General features: G+C 39.0%; 1 protein-coding gene across 2 annotated transcripts in view; it reads left to right on the top strand.

Moving 5' to 3' along the window:
* Positions 1 to 19,738, top strand: part of INVS (inversin) — a 106,290-nt gene that overhangs the window by 69,605 nt on the left and 16,947 nt on the right. For both annotated transcript variants that reach the window (XM_086609157.1, XM_086609156.1), the window contains exons 9-13: positions 2,003 to 2,158; positions 3,622 to 3,851; positions 5,452 to 5,558; positions 9,062 to 9,274; positions 18,869 to 19,170. In XM_086609157.1, the coding sequence (XP_086465283.1) occupies positions 2,003 to 2,158; positions 3,622 to 3,851; positions 5,452 to 5,558; positions 9,062 to 9,274; positions 18,869 to 19,170 (1,008 nt within the window). The remainder of the gene's footprint in view (positions 1 to 2,002; positions 2,159 to 3,621; positions 3,852 to 5,451; positions 5,559 to 9,061; positions 9,275 to 18,868; positions 19,171 to 19,738) is intronic.

Genomic DNA, 19,738 nt, shown 5'->3' with positions numbered 1-19,738 from the left:
CCAAGCTGACACAGCAGCTCTTTTTCTATTGTATTGTTGTACACACCCCATGTGTCATCTGATGGAGTGGTTTACTGCCTATGGTTTCATAAGAAATGCAGTATGAGAACCAGAACCTAGAGTTTACTGAGGGGTCAGACCATGAAAACTAGGCCCATCTATTTGTACGAAGCGGCAGGGATCTCGTTCTTGTAAAATTTCTACTGGTAGCCACCCACTCGCTTAGCTACTGCAGATCTGGCTGCTTACAGATATTTTTCACGAGTGCAGTGAGTGCCCCTGTGCTTTTTAGCTGCAACAGTTAAACATCAGTGTCATCTTAGAGGCATGATTTCAATTACTAAGGCAGCACTTCTCATCCTGTCTCGGGCTGTGACCCCAGTTCTTGAAGGAAGTGCCTCATTTGTCTGTATCACAGTTCCAGTTACTATCACTAATTTTGAGAATCTGTTTCAAGGCAACGCACTTCAGCCGGATTTGATTCATGGACAATGGGAACACCCTGTGCAGTGTAGCAGTGCCTGTGTAACAGGTTATGCTGGGTTACTGTTTCATAATCCTTGTGAAGCAGGTACCAGTGATAAACAGTAGCAGACAAATACAAGAAGCCTACCTGTTTTGATACGCTGGCTGTGGTTCAATAAGCTATTCTTTCTAATGTTGGCCTTGGTGGTGTGCCTTTCTGTGTAACGCCTCTGCTGGATCCTGACCCTGCCTGTTTTAACATTAAACAAGTAGGTGCTGTTTACAGCCCCACATTTTGGTTTTTTGAGCACACTGAATTCTTACTAAGGATGAGTGTTTTTGAAATTTCACAGAGAAATATGAATTCACTGTACTAAATGTGCATTTACAAATTGCACTGTTTCGCATTTTTGTTCGAAATTATTTGGATATTGTAATCTGTGAGATAGTTTCTATGTAAGGCAGTATGCCTCTGAGAATGTAGATTATCTGATTTGATTGCTAACTGTAGGAAATAATCCAAAGCCTTCTGAAATCAAATTGTAAGTGAAATCACCAATATACGTGTCCTCCATTGGTTTGAAATCTCATTGCTGTGTGTAGTTTGCCTTTCCTTCAAAAAGAGCACTGTACTGGTTGGACTGGCATTTCAACATTTTCCTCAACTCCAGCTGTCAGTGCCAGCAAGATGCTATGTTAGCTGATAGCAACTTCAGTTATAGGACACCACGTCTTTACTTCTGAGGTCTTACTTTGCTTAGGTAGCTCTGCATTATGTGTTGGTTTGGACTAAGTGAAGTCTGCATACATTCAAAGATGAGAAGGTAAAGAAAACTACGGAAGAGTAGGAGTCTGCAGAATGAACTTTGCATGGCTTTCATACAGCTGAACTTCATAAATTGTAGGGATGAGGCAAAATACAGTGTCTGGTCTGTCCATTGTCTTTTTCTCTTTTCTGGAGAAAATAGGGAGCTGCAGATACTGTGTGAGATGTGATGGCCTTGCTACGTAATTTTGTGTAAAGTTTTCTCCAGGTAATTCTGGGGAAAAAAAAATCATCTGAGTGGTTATCTGGAGTTAGTTTTAATTGAGACAGCTTTGCTCATTTGAAAGAAGAAAGAATTTTCAGGAAAACATTGACAAAATAATGAAAGCTTGCTTTTACTGGCAACGGGCAGTTTCATCTCCAGTGGAGTGATTTAAGAAATGCCAAAAAACAGAAACAGAAGTAGATCATGTTACGTTCTCCTAATCAGAAGCTGCTAACCTTCCACAAATCCTCAGTAAAGCCAATCTTGCTGGTGTTAACGTTAAAATTTCTATTTGTACAAGTTAAAACCATGTTTCAGGGCTAAAAATTTTTCTGCTTATTGCTCTATTGCTTGTGCGACAAGGAAATGTGATTAGTGATCACTTCTCATAATTCTTCAGTTTCTTATGGTTGAAAAGCACTTTTTCCCCCAAAAGTGGTTAAAATTAATTCTTAACTGTTCTAATTGTTTTAACTGTTCTTTCTCCTACTACTTTATTCTTTTAGCATTACATGCTGCTGCCCTTTCTGGCCACGTCAGCACAGTGAAATTGTTGTTGGAACATAACGCACAGGTAGATGCTTTGGATGTCATGAAACATACCCCACTTTTCCGAGCCTGCGAGATGGGACACAAAGAAGTGATACAAACACTCATTAAAGGTCAGCTGTTATGAATTTACAAACCTGTTCAGAGTTCTGGTGCTGCTCTCTGCAGGACTGGGAAATAAACAGCACAGCTAAGCAAGAGGTGGGGTAGAAAATTACTTCTCTGAAGCAGGTTTTGTCTGTAAGTACCCTTTGTGAAACAGCACTAGTAAATGTAAAATGTTATCAGATGTTGTGCAAAATGGCTAGAAGAGTTAAATATAAAACTTTCAAAATCGGGATGGTTCTTTTCACACCTCTTTTCTGCTGAAACCTTTTCAAGTATGTTCTAATCTCTCAAACTGCCTCTTTCCCCAGCAAGTAATTGTTTTACTTTGGTTTTTTTTTTCCTCTAGTAAGTAAGACCAGTTTAAGTTTTCTTCTCTTTTGTGGGAGAGCATTTTTAGGCTTCTTTGAAGACTTTTTGACTATTTAAATGAATCTGTACTTTTTAATGAAGGTAGTGGTCAAAAATCTTAAATTGTTAATATTTTCCTCTGCTTGATCTTTATAAGCAGTATTGTATTTGTAGATAGAAATAAGATTTAACAATGTACAGAGTTTTAGATAATTGTAAAAACTCTGCTGAAGTGGAAGAAATATGGTGAAAGAACACCGATATCTTAGGTGTAAAATTCTGTCTTTTTAGCTTCACAGAAAAGTTCTAAGTAGCTGGAAGCAGTCTCCTTCCTACTTGAGATGTTAGCCCATTTATGGACAGTTGAAGTATCTAGTTGCAAGATTTCCATCAACCAGCCTTACTTACTGAAAAGCAGGCTTCCCTCTGTGATCTACTGAGCATATTTTAACCTCCTGTTAAGCTCTTCCTCCCACCACCTATGCTGTTTAGCTTTTGTAGATGCAAGAAGCTTGGTTATCAGAATCTCAGTTATGTTTAACTAAATATTTTATGATCTAGACATTCATTGTTGGTGGTTGGTTCAAGTTTTTCTATTTGTACAGAGTTTTTACATCTTAAAAGAACACATAGAGAAATTATCTGCATAAAAGGGTCTTAGCGTGCTTGAATTAAAATAAAACAAAAGCTTTTTTCAAAAGTAATTCTTACACTGTGAATATTTTGTCGTGTCTGCTTATTTCATATGAAGTCTTAATTTTCAAAAGTGATTTTGTTGTTAAGAAATAAAAGTTTCACTGAAAATTAGTGGGCCTGAAACAAATAAAGGCTAGGTTTTTCAAGGACATTTCACAAATTTGAAGATTCTAAAGCATCTGAGAGGATACTAACAAGCTTGTAAAAAAGTTAAATGCCTGACCCTCACTGAAATTATCTCATTCACAATTAATTTTGATTTAGGTTTTAGGATTTGAGTGACAAAGTTGACTTTACTTTCTGAAATATTTCCCTGAATTGTCAGTTCACCAAATAAGTTTTAATTGAACATGAACTTTTTTTTTTTCCTTTTCATTCAAAAGTATTGTCTTTCTATGTTCAAAAATGTTATTTCTTGTTACAGGAGGAGCAAGAGTAGATTTGGTGGACCAAGATGGCCATTCGCCCCTTCACTGGGCAGCCCTGGGGGGAAACGCTGACGTCTGCCAAATCTTGATAGAAAATAGAATCAACCCTAATGTGCAGGATTATGCAGGTAGAACACCTCTGCAGTGTGCTGCTTATGGAGGTTACATTAACTGCATGGTAGTGTTACTGGAAAACAATGCAGATCCAAATATTCAGGATAAAGAGGTACGTTGTTCTTCACTGGTTAATTACCTTCAGAATAACCATAAGTCAAAGCATTTTCCTTTTCTTTGAGATCGTTCTCTTTTCTGGGACATAGAAGCATCTTTGCTGCTGTTTATCACGAGAGGAAATGCATCCTGACATAATTTTCCCTGTGGCTTCACTTCTAAAATCTTGAATGAAGAGTCGTGTTTTAATATGCAGCATGAATTGAAGATTCATATTTTTCTGTATCACTTTTGACTTTTCCTTGTCAAAATGTGATCTTACGAGGAGCCATATTATTCACCTGATTTCTTAAATTCTATCATTCCTTATTAACAGCTGACGTGGGAATGTGATTTTGTAGTCTGCAATTTCTTCAGCATAGAGATAGAGCAAGTAAGATAGAGCAAGTGAGATTGCACAAGAGCTGCTTCAATTACTTATCCACTTAGGTATCCACATATGTATCACTCTTCCTGGTTAAAAAGAAGGACACTGATTAGTTTATATGTTCTCTTGTGCCATTATTCAAGCAATAAATGAAATTAGGAGCCAGAATAATTGTGCAATGTATAACAGATTTCTTTCTATGACATAATTTCTCAGAAATCAGTAGAACTTCGTCAGTCAAAAGAATTTCACTCAATTTTGTAAACTTTTCTGTAGCTATTCATTTTAGGGCATGGATAATTCTAGGTAATGGAAAAGTTTTTTATTATGAGTTCTACAGAGCATGCTGGGGAGATTTTCCAGCCTGCTACCAGCACTGTATGGCATCAGCTTGAGTACAGCTGAACGCACCAGCTCCACCTGTTTGATACAGAGACACTGTAGCGTGCTCTTCAGCCTTCGGAATTCAGGAGGTGGCTTGCTAGCACTGAACTCAGAATGTTTTCATGTTTTGCTGTGGTACCCAGCCTTCTAGGTATTTCCCATATTTGGAGTTCAGAAAAGCAAGACACAGATGGGAGGCATGGCCTTGGAAGTGAAGTGAAATATTTATGTTTTGTTGATATTAACAGAGCTTCAGGAATTCGTATTGTGGTTCTATGATCCCAGTCCCAAGAGTGGTCATATATGAGCTGGCTGTGTAGAGTGCAGCTTGAGAGCTGGACTTCAGCTTCATGTGAGAGAAGTTAGACTCCTGAAATCAAGCTCATTTTGAGAGCACAGCTGGAGTCTTTCTTTGTTTGCCTGGGCTGATAAGCTTTCCTCAAATTTCGTCTGCTTCTGACTTCTGTAGTAATACTTTAAGTCTTGTCACAGTGTTTTGGAGCAGCCTAGAAAAGAATCTGGACTACAAAGGTTGATGAGAGCAGCTTCAGACCTGGGCAGCATAGCAGTAAAGAAAGCAACTCTAGAGCAAGTCTCCAAATGCTCTTTTTCAGCTGCTTTAGGTGAAAAAGCACTACTGTTGTGATTTTGTTTAAAAAAAATAAAATAATTACTTCATTTTTAGGTACTGTATTATTTTATTTTAACAAGGGAGTTATTTAGAAGAACTAGATTGTCCTTCATGTCCAAAAAGGATTGAATTGCAGTATGATTTATGAATTTTATTGTGGCATGATAGAGTGCAGGGATAATGTTTATTTTTGTTCTGTTTGATTGTTTATAGGGAAGAACTGCTTTGCACTGGCTCTGTAACAATGGCTACCTTGATGCTATAAAGTTGCTGCTTGGGTTTGATGCTTTCCCTAATCATATGGAGAACAGCGAGGAGAGGTATTGCTTGTCTGAATGCATTATTTTGTTATTCAGCAGAAGTGCTACCTACTGATTTAAATGTTAGAAGTGCTCAGATATTGCCAGAGAATTGTGATCTTGTATCTAAAAAGAGTTTTGTAATCTTGGCCTTCAGTGTGACCAGTGTGAAAAATCTCTTCTTTAAGTAAGACTGCAACTTCAACTGTTTATACTTTGGAAAATTGAACTTACAGAGGTTTCTGTATGTATTTACTCATTCTAGTCTTGTTTGAAATACTAAAGATCTTTTTCCATTTATATGAAGGTGGCAGTGGATATGTACGGTCAAAGGATGAAAAGGCATTTCTGCTGCTATTGGAGTAGAGTGGAATGTTTCTTTTCTATTTGGCAGAAATACAGTGAGAAGAAAGAAAATGGGAGAAATGTAATGTTATCTTTTAAAATAGTGATTGCAAATTACCTGGTGGTTAACTGTATTCTAAAGGCCTAGTTTAAAAAAAAAATAAAAATCCTCCTATAATCATAAAAAGACAGTACATTTTCATCTCTTTTCTTTGTCTTTCATGACATATAAATAATAGTTTTTTTAAAGTGATTTGGATTGTGGAGTTCAAATTAGTCACCTGACCGTGAAGATAATTACTATTAGTGGAAATTTATAATGCCTTTTTTTAGAGTAGATGACCTCCTCATAATTACAAATAAAATTATGATCAGTATGCCATATAAATTTGAATATTTCAGCATTTTAAATAACTTACGGACTTAGTGCTATATTTGAGACTTCCATACTTATCCCAGTTTTTAATTTCATTCTTCCCCCATCATTTCTCATTTGTTCTCTACGCTAAACCACTCAGATCTCTCTTCCTTTTCTGTTACTTTTTATTGAGAAACACAAATGAAAGTATAAGTAGTTCCTAATTAAGTAGTGCCAATGCTCTCTTTAGTAATTTTTGATAGAAAATTAAATAAACAGTTGTAATTAAATTACTCTTAATAAGTAAGATTAAAAGCCACTGTTTTGCCAGAAAGGAGGCTGCTATTTTCCTTACTTTGTTGAAATGTACTAATGATGCTCAAATGTCAGGAAAAGACCTTTGCTGTGGTTTCACTATAGTCATTCAGTTAGTATCTATTTTTGTTTCCCTTCTGGCAGTAATATGTGTTCTTATGTATAAACCTGTACTCAAAATATAAGTAGCAGTATTCCAAATGTCAGCTCTTAAGCACTAGTCCCTGTACAGAACAAATCAAATCCCCAATATTTCCACATGAATCAGTCTTTAAATATAATTCTCCTAAAAATATATATATGTTATGTAAAATTGCCTCAATAAATATCTACAAAACCTTGTTTTATTGTTAAGAGCTCGGAAGCTTGGAAAGTGGAAAAATCAAGTCAAGTGTTTTTAGAGAGGTTAAAAATAACCTCATGGATATGGTTCATCTGTAATTGCATGAAATTGTTTTTTAATCAGTAACAATTTCACTAAATAGTAATTTTTTTTCCAAAATACCTACAGAAAGAAGCTTCCCTTCTTCACTTTCTTTGAGCGCAATATGAGATACCAGTTCAAAATTCAGACAGAGTGGTTAAAACTAAATAGGTTTGTGAAAAGACGGAGCTGAGATTGCATCTGGGATTCTAAGCTGCCCACTTGCTTGCAGATATGGGATCAACTGCTAGTCTGAGGGTGGTAGGCTTGTCGTTCTTTGCAAATTTATTTCGTAACACAACTTTATGTCCTGGGTGCATCCCGTGATGCCAGGCTTGCTGCTACTTGACCAGCTTCATGCTGAATTATGTATAACAACTGGTGGCTGATGTTTTCTTTGCGTGTTTTCCTGTGAAGCCAGCTTGCTTTAGAGATAACCAGGGGAAAAGCAAATTTATAACAGGCTTTGAATTGGCACAACAGAGCAATAGCTGCTTGTGAGGAGTGTATGTGAGCAGCCTTGAGTGGGTAGTGTCCAGTCGCACAAATCCCTATTCAGATTTGATTTGAGTGATTTTTTTTTTTTTTTTTGCTTTCAAAGGTAGCTCTAATGGAGTTAGAGAATCCATGTTTAAGAATATGGATCTTCATGGTGGGGTTCTATAATATAATACGTGGTCTTGGTACATACGTGCTAGTAGCATAACATTTACTTTAGTATCTTTTGTACCTGTTAATTAAAATATTCAAAACTAGGTATACTTTAAAAGCGTGCTTTTCTGAAATGAGAGCCCTTCTGAAGTTCCCATTCCTGGGTTATCAAAAATCTGTATCTCTTTAAATGCTATCAGCAACACACCTTGACATACAAATTTTCATGTTATGTCATTGTCTTTATTCCTACAGACACTTCAGTTCAGATACTGTTAATCCTTCCATCAAATCATTGCTGCGTGGCAAGTCCAATTGTGCTTTCTGTCTGTTTTTCTTTGCTTACCAGCATTGCGTCCTAGCAAGTTACCATCAAGAGCAGCCCTAATTTTCACAACCACATGCATTGACACTTGCTGTTTGATAGTCTTGTATTATATGGCCTTGCTTATGGTTTGTGACTGATAATTTTCAGTCAGTAAATGTCTTTGCCTAATGCTTCAGTGTTGGTGAGGGAGGTATGTAAATTTTGCTCCTGTGTTGACAATGGGAAATTTGACAATTATTTTTAAAAGGGCTTAGACATCTCTGACACCATTAAAAAGCAAAGCCATTTAATATTATTAGCACCTGTGTCTTTTTGAAAACAGACTGAAGTCTTCCTAGTGCTTTGAAAAAAAAAATATTATCTTATCCCTTGATGCGGATGTAATCCTGCTGCTTGCTCAGTCATACTGTCCTCAGTCATTGTTACAGAAGCTAAGACAGATTTGACAGTAAATCTCTAGAAATTAAATTCATATGGAAATACCACAAAAAATGTTTTAACTTACTTTTTGTTTAGATTATGTTTCTATAGGAGAACCTCAATAACACCTTTTTAAGATTTCTTGCCTAAAGCAGTTAATTCTATGGATAAGGCTTTGGAGGATTTTGATCCAACATTTCATATAGTCTGGCCCACACCCTTCTCCCCTTATGTTAAGAGACTAAAATAAGCCTTAAACATAGTCACAGTGCGCAGAAGAGTAAGACAGGAAAGTAATGTTAAAAAATTAGTAAAACAGCCTACTGAAAACAGTTTTTAATCTGTCTTCATACTAGAAGTTGCCTTATTATGAAATGAGGATACATTTAGATTAGATCTAAGGAAGAAATTCTTCACTCTGAGGGTGGTGAGGCATTGGAACAGGTTGCCCACAGAAGTTGTAGATGCCCCATCCCTGGAGGTGTTCAAGGCCAGGTTGGATGAGGCTTTCAGCAACCTGGTGTAGTGGAGGGTGTCCCTGCCCATGTCAGGGGGGTTGGAACTATATGGTCTTTAAAGTCCCTTCCAAACCAAACCATTCTCTGATTCGAAGTAAACACAGATTATCGTTAGAATTCTAGTTAAATGATAATTGTTGTGGGTTTGTTTTGTTTTTTTTTTAGGTACACTCCACTTGATTATGCCTTGCTTGGTGAACACCATGAAGTGATTCAGTTCATGTTAGAACATGGGGCTCTGTCTATAGCTGCCATACAGGACATTGCTGCTTTCAAAATTCAGGCTGTCTACAAAGGATACAAAGTTAGAAAGGCTTTCCAAGAGAGGAAGAATCTTTTAATGAAACATGAACAGCTGAGAAAAGATGCTGCTGCCAAGTAAGTCTGAGACTTGAAATCTACTCCGGTAATTAGACATTTGTCATAAGTTTGTATACATCAGCGTATGATTTTATCTGTTATTCATCATCATTTATTGTTCCTCTTAGTAAAATTCATGAAACTGTAGGAAGCATATAATGTATTTTTTTACATGCACCTATAGATGGAAATTATTTTCCAGATAATCCCAAATTAAATAACAAGCTTTATGTAATGTACAAGAACAAGGCAAAATACCAAAAGCTGAGAAACTAGCATGTTAGCGTCCATGAATCTTTACCTGATATCCGTATGATGATAAAAGGGCTTGGAAAACATTTATCACGCTAAGGTAATGGAAATAATTATTGACCTATCAAGTTTTCGATATCAGTTTTGAACAGAAATTAATAAGTAGATGAAGAAAAAACCCGGGAAAGCCTGGTTTAATAAGACTTAACTTACTGTTTCACAGGGTAAGTTGTGCTTTTCAGATTTCAGATTTGGTAGTTTGATGTTCTGCATAACTGGCCAGTCTGACTTTCATTCGGTTTTAGTGCTACTACTATACTGGTTAATAATTGTTAATACCCGGTAAGAACCAAAGCTAGAAATGTCAGATAACTAATCTCATGCTCACACCTTTAGATACTAAAGTGGTAACTTGCAGCCCTCCTACTATTTGCCTTTTCTGCTGAAGTCAGTAGGAGTCAAACCCATGCATGGAGAAGCTGCCTTTGAAAATATCCCGAATATCCTATGTATTTCTTTTTGATTTTGAGAATGCTGCTTCTTGCTGCGTGGTTACAACTAACTTTACCAAATGAGATAATTTTATTCCTTGTGATGACAGTCATTTTTAGAAGAATCTGTGATGCTCCATCTAGAAGATTAAATAAAAGGATTGCCTCATGGAAATTTGGAGATGTTTTTATCATTGTTTTCCTTTGTGAGTTTCTGATGTACTTTCTGAAACTTACGAAGCTGCTGTTGATTTGTTTGAAAACAATAGAAACAAAATCTGTGTACCAAATACCATAAAAACAGAATTAAAATACAATTGGAGTCTACAAGCAAATCAAGTTGTCACGTAACAAATTTTATTTAATTGCAATTTTATGATCTGTAATAAACTGGAGGGGGCATTATGTTGTCATCATTCTGCGTACCCATCTGTGTGTTCCACAGCTAAAATTGGCCAGGGTGTTGCTACGTACAAAAAACTAATATCCCTACTGATGTTTAGAAATCTGCTCTCCAGATAAAACTAGACATTATGTGGGAATCCAGAATGATGGTGAACTCTTAGATTGAAGCCCCCCCCAACTATTTCAGTGTAGGTCTTTAAAACTTGCTTTGTAATATGTTATTTTAGAGGGTCTCACTAATATAAATCATTCCTAAGTCTGCATGTTTTGATTAGTCTGTTCTTTTTCTTTTTTTTTTAACAAAAAGTCAACCAACATCTCATACCTGTATTACTTTCTGGTAGAATTACATTCACTGTATTCAATGCCTGTGAAATACTTCTGTACAAACATATTCTCCCATGCTGAACAAACCTACATCAAGGAAATGGTAATTTATAAAATGAAGATTGATGTAGGCCAAAACAGTATGCCCACTCTTATGTTATTGAGCAAAGAGACATATCAGGAGACCAATTTGGCTAAGCAGGGAAGCCATGAGGAGGGAAGCCATAAAACTTATGAGGAGCAGCTGAGGGAATTGAGGCTGTTTAGCCTAAAGAAGAGAATGCTGAGGGGAGACCTGATTACGGCCTACAAGTACTTGAGAAGGGATGGTGGGGAGGTGGGGGAGGGGCTCTTTACATTAGTTATGGGTGATAGGACAAGAGGAAATGGGTATAAGCTTAGTCAGGGGAGGTTCAGGTTGGATGTTAGAAGGAATTTCTTCTCTGAAAGGGTTGTCAGCTACTGGAATAGGTTGCCCAGGGAGGTGGTTGAGTCCCCATCCCTGGATGTGTTTAAGAAAAGGGTGGATGAACTGCTTAGGGACATGGTTTAATGGGGGATTAGGGACGGTTGGACTGGATGATCTCTAAGGTCTTTTCCAACCTAGAAATTCTATGATTCTATGACAGAGCTCAAATGCAAAAAGGCAGTACACAGGAGGTCGAAGCAGGGTTGGGCTGCAAAGGAAGAATTTGAAAACATTGCTTGGGCATGTAGGGATGGTGTCAAAAAAGCCAAAACTCTAATGGAGTTGAGACTTGCAAGGCATGTCACAGGTAACAAGATGAGCTTCTGCCTTTCCTCCTGAGAAAACATGAGCCTGCTGCTGAATGGTGTGAGTGATTTAGTGACAACAGACTCAGAAGTGGCAGAAGTACTCCATGTTGCCTTTTCCTCAGTCTTCACGAAGAAAGTCTCCCAGACCTCTGCGCTTAGAGAAGTGGTTCAAGGTGGAAGAGAACTGCCAGCCATGAATGAAGAGTAAGTCAGGGATCACTTGAGAGAACTCAGCCCAGACCAGTCCATGGGACCAGCTGAGTTGCATCCAAGGCTGCTGAGAGAACTAACTGATGTCCTTAAAAGGCCATTTTCCAATATCTTTGAAATGTCACAGAGGTCAGAGAAGGTCCTCAGTAATTGGAGGAAAGCAAATGTTGCACCCAACTTCAGAAAGGGCCAAAAGAACAATCTGGAGAACTGCAGACTGGTTGGCCTCACTTCAGTCCATGGGAAACTTGTAACAGAATAAATTGAAATGAGAGATTTTGACTGGAAATAAAGAGAAATCTTTTCACCCTTGGGACAATTGAGAAGTGGAATGGGTTGCCCAAAGAGGTTGTACTGTCTCCATCCTTAAAGGTTTTCAAGATCCAACTGGATAAAACCCTGAGTAACGCAGTCTGACCTCACAGTTGACCCTTTTTTGAGCAGAACATTGGCTTTGATGACTTCCTGAGATCTCTTCCAATATGTGTTACTGTATTGTCCCTGTGATCTTTTGGAAGAGGGCAATATTAATGGGATATATTAACATTAAGCATTTTAACAGCTATTTGTCAATATAATAGGTGCTATTCAGTGAGTAAAAGTAATTGGTTATTGATAGGTGAGATGGATAATCTGGCAGGAGGGAAGCAGTGCTTTAGGAAAATAGCACAGAGGCAATCTGGGAAGGAGGTATTTAAAAACCAGTCCGTCAGACTACATAAAAATGGACTTTTTACAAAACCAGGTCTTTAAGAATATCATATTCACAGAAAACCGATGTCTAATATGTTGGGTTTTGGAAAGGCTGCAGAACTCATTCATCACTTGTTCACCTTCCCTTCAAATTTCTCAGAATAAGTTTCTTAATCTGTACTTCTGTTTTTACTAAATCTGGATTTCATTCTGGCCAGTTGGAGGAAACCGATTGAGGATGTAGATATGAAGGGGAAATGGATGAAAGTGAGTAAGTAGCTTTGTATTTAGGAGGATAACAACAACAAGAAGATAAAACAGTTCAATGAAACAGCCTTCAATAGATTGAGAAAAACATTGTAGCAGCAAGAGAGTACAAGTAGATTATGAGGTTCTTGTAGTAAGGCCTGCACGCTGAGAAGAGATAGGAAGTGTAGCAAGAGAGAAAATAATGAGCTCTTCAGCAATCTGAAAAGGGGAAAGCATATACTGGATATTTGGTGCAATTCCTAAAACTGAGGATAATAATAACATGCAATGATAAAATTAAACAAGCTGAGGTGCAAAATACAAAGAACTAGCAGGGGAGGTGAGATATCACCATAAATAATTGTAAACACACACTTTGTAAAAGGAAGAGGAAAGAAAGAGTTGATCTACATGTGATCCTGAGAAGGCTGAAGTGCTTTTTGTCTTTTGCTTCAGTCTTCCTTAAATGTCAAATGATGTCCAATAGCAAATGGAATTCACATTCATAACAAAGGGCAGCAGTACAGGCTAAAATACTGAAACAACAGTTTTGAGACTAATCGGATGAGTGAGATGCTTTCAGATCAGCTTAGCCTGCTAAAATTCATCCTGAGGTGCTTAGAAAACTGGGTGATACAATCTTAAAATGGTTGCCCTTAAAAACTTTAGGAGGACCAGTGGGACTGGAGAATTCATGAAATGAGTGAAGTGTCCACTTTCTCAAAGGGGAAGAAGATGAGTCTGTAGACCTAAAAACTTGAGTCCCAAGAACCACAGAATTGTTGAGGTTGGAAAGAACCTCTTGAGATTTAGTCCATCCCTGCCCCTGCTCAATCAAAGTCAGCTAGAGCAGCTTGCCCAGGACCATGTCCAGTCAGGTTTTGAATACCTTTGCGAATGGAGACTCCACAACCTCTCTGGGCAACCTGTTCCAGTATTTGACCATCACAGTGAAAAAGTATTTTCTTGTGTTCAGAAAGAATTTCATGACTTTTAATTTATGCTTATTGCCTCCGGTACTGTCAATGGGTGCTACTGAGAACAGTCTGGCTCCATCTTCTTCATTCTCTCACGTGAGATGTTTATAGGCATAGATGACATTCTCCTGCTCTTGAGCTTACTCTTGTCCATGCTCAATAGTCCCAGCTCTCTCAGCCTCTCCTCATATGAAAGATGCCTCAATCCCTTAAGCTTCTTCATGGCCTTTTACTGAACTCATTACAGTAGCTCCATACCTTTCTTATCCTGGAATTAGTAATCAGATTTCCATGTATCTGGAACATAACAAAGCAAGAAGTAATGTCTGGTCTGAATTTGCTGAAAACAAATTATATCAAACCAACACAATTTTCTTTTGTGACAGAATATCAAGTTCTGTGGCCATGGAGAAACAGTAGCTGTCATTCAGACTTGTCTGAAATTTTCATACTTTCTCATGTGCCATTCTCATTAGGAAAGCAGGGCAATGTAGCTTGAACTGTATTAGATGGATGAAAACTGCTTGGAAGAACATAGAATCATAGAAGCATAGAATGGTTAGGGCTGGAAGGGACCTTCAAAGGTCATCTAGTCCAACCCCCCTGCAAGGAACAAGGATATCTCCAACTAGATCAGGTTGCTCACACAGCTTGGTGTCATCGGCGAACTTGCTGAGGGTGCACTCCATGCCACTGTCCACGTCACCGACAAAGATGTTGAAGAGGGCCGGGCCCAACATGGACCCCTGAGGGACGCCACTTGTGACCGGTCTCCACTTGGACATTGAGCCGTTGACCACTACTCTCTGAGTGCGGCCATTGAGCCAATTCCTTATCCACCGAGTGGTCCATCCATCAAACCCATGACTCTCTAATTTAGAGAGAAGAATGTCGTGCGGGACAGTGTCAAAAGCTTTGCACAAGTCCAGGTAGATGACATCCATTGGTCGACCCTTGTCCACCGATGCTGTCACCCCATCGTAAAAGGCCACCAAGTTGGTCAGGCACGATCTGCCTTTGGTGAAGCCATGTTGGCTGTCACCCACCACCTCCTTGCTCTCCATGTGCCTTAGCATGGTTCCCAGGAGAATCTGCTCCATGACCTTGCCAGGCACAGAGGTGAGGCTGACCGGTCTGTAGTTGCCTGGGTCCTCCTTGTTCCCCTTTTTAAAAATGGGGGTTATGTTCCCTCTCTTCCAGTCATCGGGGACCTCGCCAGACCGCCACGACTTCTCGAATACAATAGCCAGTGGCTTGGCAACTTCATCCGCCAGTTCCTTCAGGACCCGCGGATGGATCTCATCAGGTCCCATGGACTTGTGCACCTTCAAGTTCCTCAGATGTTCTCGAACCTGGTCTTCAAGTACAGTGGGCGGTGGTTCATCCTCACAGTCCCTGCTAGTTCTTTCCACAGCTTGGGTGGTAAGACAAGAGGCTTTACCATTGAAGACTGAGGCAAAAAATTCATTGAGTACCTCAGCCTTCTCTATGTCCCGGGTAACCAGAGCACCAGTATCCTTCCGGAGGGGGCCTACATTCTCTTTGGACTTCCTTTTGTCCCCTACATACCTATAGAAGCATTTCTTGTTGCTTTTTATATCCCTTGCCAATTCAATTCCTTCAGGGCTTTAGCCTTCCTCACTTGATCCCTGGTCACTCTTACAGCTTCTCTGTATTCCTCCCAGGCTATCTGTCTCCGCTTCCACCCTCTGTAGGCTAACCTCTTCATTTTCAGTTGGTCCAGGAGCTCCTTGCTCATCCACGCCAGCCTCCTGGTCTTTTTGCCCGACTTGTTCTTCGTCGGGATGCACCTCTGCTGAGCTTGGAGAAGGTGCTCCTTGAATGTGGACCAACTTTCCTGGGCCCCTTGTCCCTCCAGGGCCACCTCCCACGGCACTTTGCCCATCAGGTGCTTCAAGAGGCCGAAGTCCGCCTTCTTGAAGTCTAGGGTACAGAGCTTGCTGAATGGTTTCCTTGCTGCCCCATGGATCTTGAACTCCACTGTGTCGTGGTCACTGCAGCCAAGGCTATCCTTAAGTTTCACATCGCCCACCAGTCCCTCCCTGTTGGTGAGCACAAGGTCAAGCATGGCACCCCTCCTTGTCGGCTCCTCTATCATCTGCAGGAGGAAGTTGTCATCCACGCATTCCAGGAACCTCCTGGACTGCCCGTGCCCTGCCGTATTGTCTCTCCAACAGATGTCAGGGTGGTTGAAGTCCCCCATGAGGACCAGGGCTTGTGACCGCGAGGCTGCTCCTATCTGGCTATAAAGCACCTCATCTGCTCTGTCCTCCTGGCCAGGTGGCCTGTAACAGACTCCTACCGTAACATCGCCTATCCGTCCCCGTCCTCTAATCTTGACCCATAAGCTCTCTGTCAGCTCCTCCTCCGACCCCAGGTGAAGCTCCACGCACTCCAGCCGGTTGCTGACGTAGAGAGCAACACCCCCTCCTCGTCTCCCCTTCCTGTCCTTTCTAAAAAGCTTATACCCCTCCATGTTGACACTCCAGTCATAGGAGTCGTCCCACCACGTCTCCGTGATGCCAATAAGGTCGTAGCCCTGCTCATGTACACGCATCTCTAGTTCATCCTGTTTATTTCCCATGCTGCGTGCGTTGGTGTACATACACTTTAGCTGGGCTCCCGACAAAGCCGACTCGCTGGCTGGAGTGACATGTGCAAAGAATAGTTCTTAGTGGTTCAAATCATGCTAGACTGTATAGCAGGAGGTGACTGTTTATACAACATGAAATATAACTCTTCTTGGTCCAGATAAAGCTTCAGCAGCAGTAGGATCATACCTGGAGATCTATTTTCAGTTACAATTTTTTAAGTAACTTTTTTTTGCAAGGATAACTTTAAAAATGCTCTCCAAGCGCATGGACATGTTCTGGGTTTAAAATGTCCTCCATAGAATAGATACAAAAAGCAAAGCGTTGTTAATAGAAAAGATTGGTTTCATTTTAGCAGGATCAAAATTTCAAAGCATCTCTGTCTTCACAAATGGTTAAGGCTGAAACTGTTCCTTTCCATCTGCTAAAGGCTCAGTTTCCATTTGCTCACTTTTGTAATGACCATTTAGGACAAAATTCTGTTGCAATTGAAGTGGAAAATTTTGGCATGCCAGCTGTGTTATCATAGAGTAGTTTTCTGACTTTAAAGCCTAAATTTGAATCCTGCTGAGTCACCAGGACCTCCTGAGGATGACTGAGAGCCCTTACGTTAGGAACTTGTCTACTTGCTTTACTTGTTTATGAAACCTAGTGTCAACTTAGTCTACAATAAAACTTGGAAATTTTATTTTTGAAAAAATTGTTTATTGTAAACCAAACTGTATTTCAAACTAAATAAAGCAAATGACAAGAGGAGGTTCGTAAGTGTTTTTCAGGAGTCTGTTAATCAGTTAAGCTCTCCTGTGACAATTAGGATGATGGTCTATGAGTAAGGAGCTTTGAAATCCCTTCCATTTATTATTTCATCAGTTTCAGCTGAAAATTTAGCACACAAACAAGACCTTTTTAAAAATAAGTCACCTTTTTCTTTTCAACTTCTAGTCCTGTGTCAGTTTAATAACTTTACATTTGGTATGTTGCTGAAGTTAATATTTTTAGTTAATCCGCTCTTCCAAAGAGTGCAGGCCACTTGGGCTTGGCTGTGTATCACACAACCTCTCTCACACTTTCTTTTCTAGTACCTCGAATGGAGGATACTGTTAACAGTCTGCTTGATTCTTGTGGAGAAAAGAAAATGACTATTCTGTGAATAGTAAGATCTGATTTATCAGCTCAAACAGCAGAGTAATGGCAGTGAGATCCATACTGTACATGAGACAGATAGTCCACATAGTCCGTTTGTGGAATGCCAATATTATTTGAAACTAGCCACTTTTTTTCTGTGCCAGAGGGAATACTGAACCTCAGGCTGTGCCAGGAGTGTATTTTTTAGATCAATTAGCAGCTTTTCAGGTACGAAGTTCAATCAGCTTCTTCTGCAGAGCATATCTCACTATCATAAGAGAGTACTGACAGATAAAGTTAAGGCTTCTCCATGGCAGCTCACACCGAAATGACATATACTGGCGTTGATATGACTCACAGGCTCTGAGGATGGCATGCTGCATAACTAACCTGTCATATGCTGTGCTGGGAGCTAATGTGTCAACAGTCTGCAGACTACGTTGTAGCATTGGAAGCAAGTTAAAATATCAGGCAGCTACATGATACGACATTTACCACCTGTCCATTCCAACAGGAAAAGTGTCACTTCATCTTACAGCCAGTGCTTAATTTATAAAAACAAATTCAATAGTAGGTAGATATGTAATGTTTGCTACATGTTATTGAGTTTCTTCTGCTTGTAGGAAAAAGAATTAAAAAGCTAAAGTGTAATGACATCCCAGTGTATTTCAAAATAGGCTGCAAAACTTTATTCAACAGATGCGCCTTTCCTAACTTTGTCCAAAATTCTCTTTTTTATCTACACCGTTTGAGAGATGCATGACTTTTCATTTTCAAAACCAAACGTTATCATTGTAATGGCATACTCTGTGCACACAAGTTTTTAATTCACATATCGTATTTTCGATATTTATCATTTGTGTAATGTGTAATCTGTTTAAGTAAAATGAATTCTTTAATTATCTACCAATGATAAATATATAGTAGCAAGTTAGTATCAGTAGCTAGCCTGAAGTTGGTTTATAATTGTCTGTATTAAGTATGACGCAGGTAAGCATGAAAAATAATTTTTGAAGAGATGGTGTCTTTTATTAAGTTTTCTGATTTTCAAATACAGTGCATTGCATTACTACTTATATTAAAGTATTGTTCATTACTAATTCAAAACATAGTTATTAGTACCATTTTTCTTGTCTTCTGACACCTTTTCAAATCCTGCTTTTCATCTTTCTTTGTATATTTATAAAACCTCTTAATTTTCATTGTTTCAAATAAGAGAGTGGTTTAAAATCAGTTTAAACTGCCGCAAACTGAATGGGCAGCTGGCTTATAAGGACTTAACCTTCATTAGACGGTAGCTGCAAGCCAATTGTTGTTTTGGATCAAGCAAAGACACCTCAATGCAATAGGTGTCCCTTTCTAACAAAAAAAAGGTGTTATAGTCAAGGTTTTATTGTGGCAGTGCCAGGTTTCTAGAAAGGAATGTGTTCAAGCTAGATACATGCTCCCAACATTTTGTCTTTGGAATTCTTATGGTATTGGCTATAATTACAGGAAACGTGAAGAGGAAAGTAAGAGAAAAGAAGCCAAACTGCAGAAAGGGATGCAGTGCGTGGAACAAAATAGGTTTAGAGTACAACAGAATCCTGCAAATCGAGAGAAGACTACCAGCATCTCGCAGTTACCTAATAAACCAGCTGATATACAGAATAAGAGACCTCTATCCCTCAACGCTTCACAAATTCAATCGGGGAGAAACAGTAGAGGTTCACCTAAAGCTTGTCACAACAAAGGAACACCAAGGGAGAGTTGCCTGTCAGCAGAACCTCAGAGTGAAGGTCATAAAATCAGGCAAGGTTTGTAATCTTTTTTTTAATTGTCCTGATTGTCCTTTTTTGCCGCTGTCTAGGGGTGTTTTATATGTAAGACCTATTTTATCTTTCCATCATTTCTTGTTCTTTCGTTATTATAAGTAATTCATATAGCATAGAGTTAAATATAGATTCTTTCACTGTGTGTGTTCTGTCAACTTAAATAGTCAAAAGTACCAGTATATACGGTGTCTGTAAAAATACCTATAATATGTGAGAACAGGTTGTTCTATTAGTTGCACTGTTTGGAGAAAATGAGATTAAAGATATTTGGCATATCAGTGGGGTGCTTGAAGAAATTGTAACTCTTGTTTTTAAACAAGGTTAAAACGATGATAAAATTGTTCTAAGTGACATCTCTGGCATACTGAGGCAGCTGTTCAGTCAGCTTCATTCTCCGTGACAGAGTTCTCCCATGATTTATCTTTGAAGTCCTGTAGTTGAGAGTGCTCTAGGATATGTTTTGAGAAGTGAGACTATTTTTAGAAATTGTACTATGAAACAGTGTTTCACAGCTCTTTCTGTCTGTTTAGTCTGGACAAGAGGAGGCTCA

This window comes from Tauraco erythrolophus, chromosome 3 (assembly GCF_009769465.1).
Source record: "Tauraco erythrolophus isolate bTauEry1 chromosome 3, bTauEry1.pri, whole genome shotgun sequence".
NCBI lineage: Eukaryota > Metazoa > Chordata > Aves > Musophagiformes > Musophagidae > Tauraco > Tauraco erythrolophus.
This window is presented reverse-complemented; position numbering and strand designations above follow the sequence as displayed.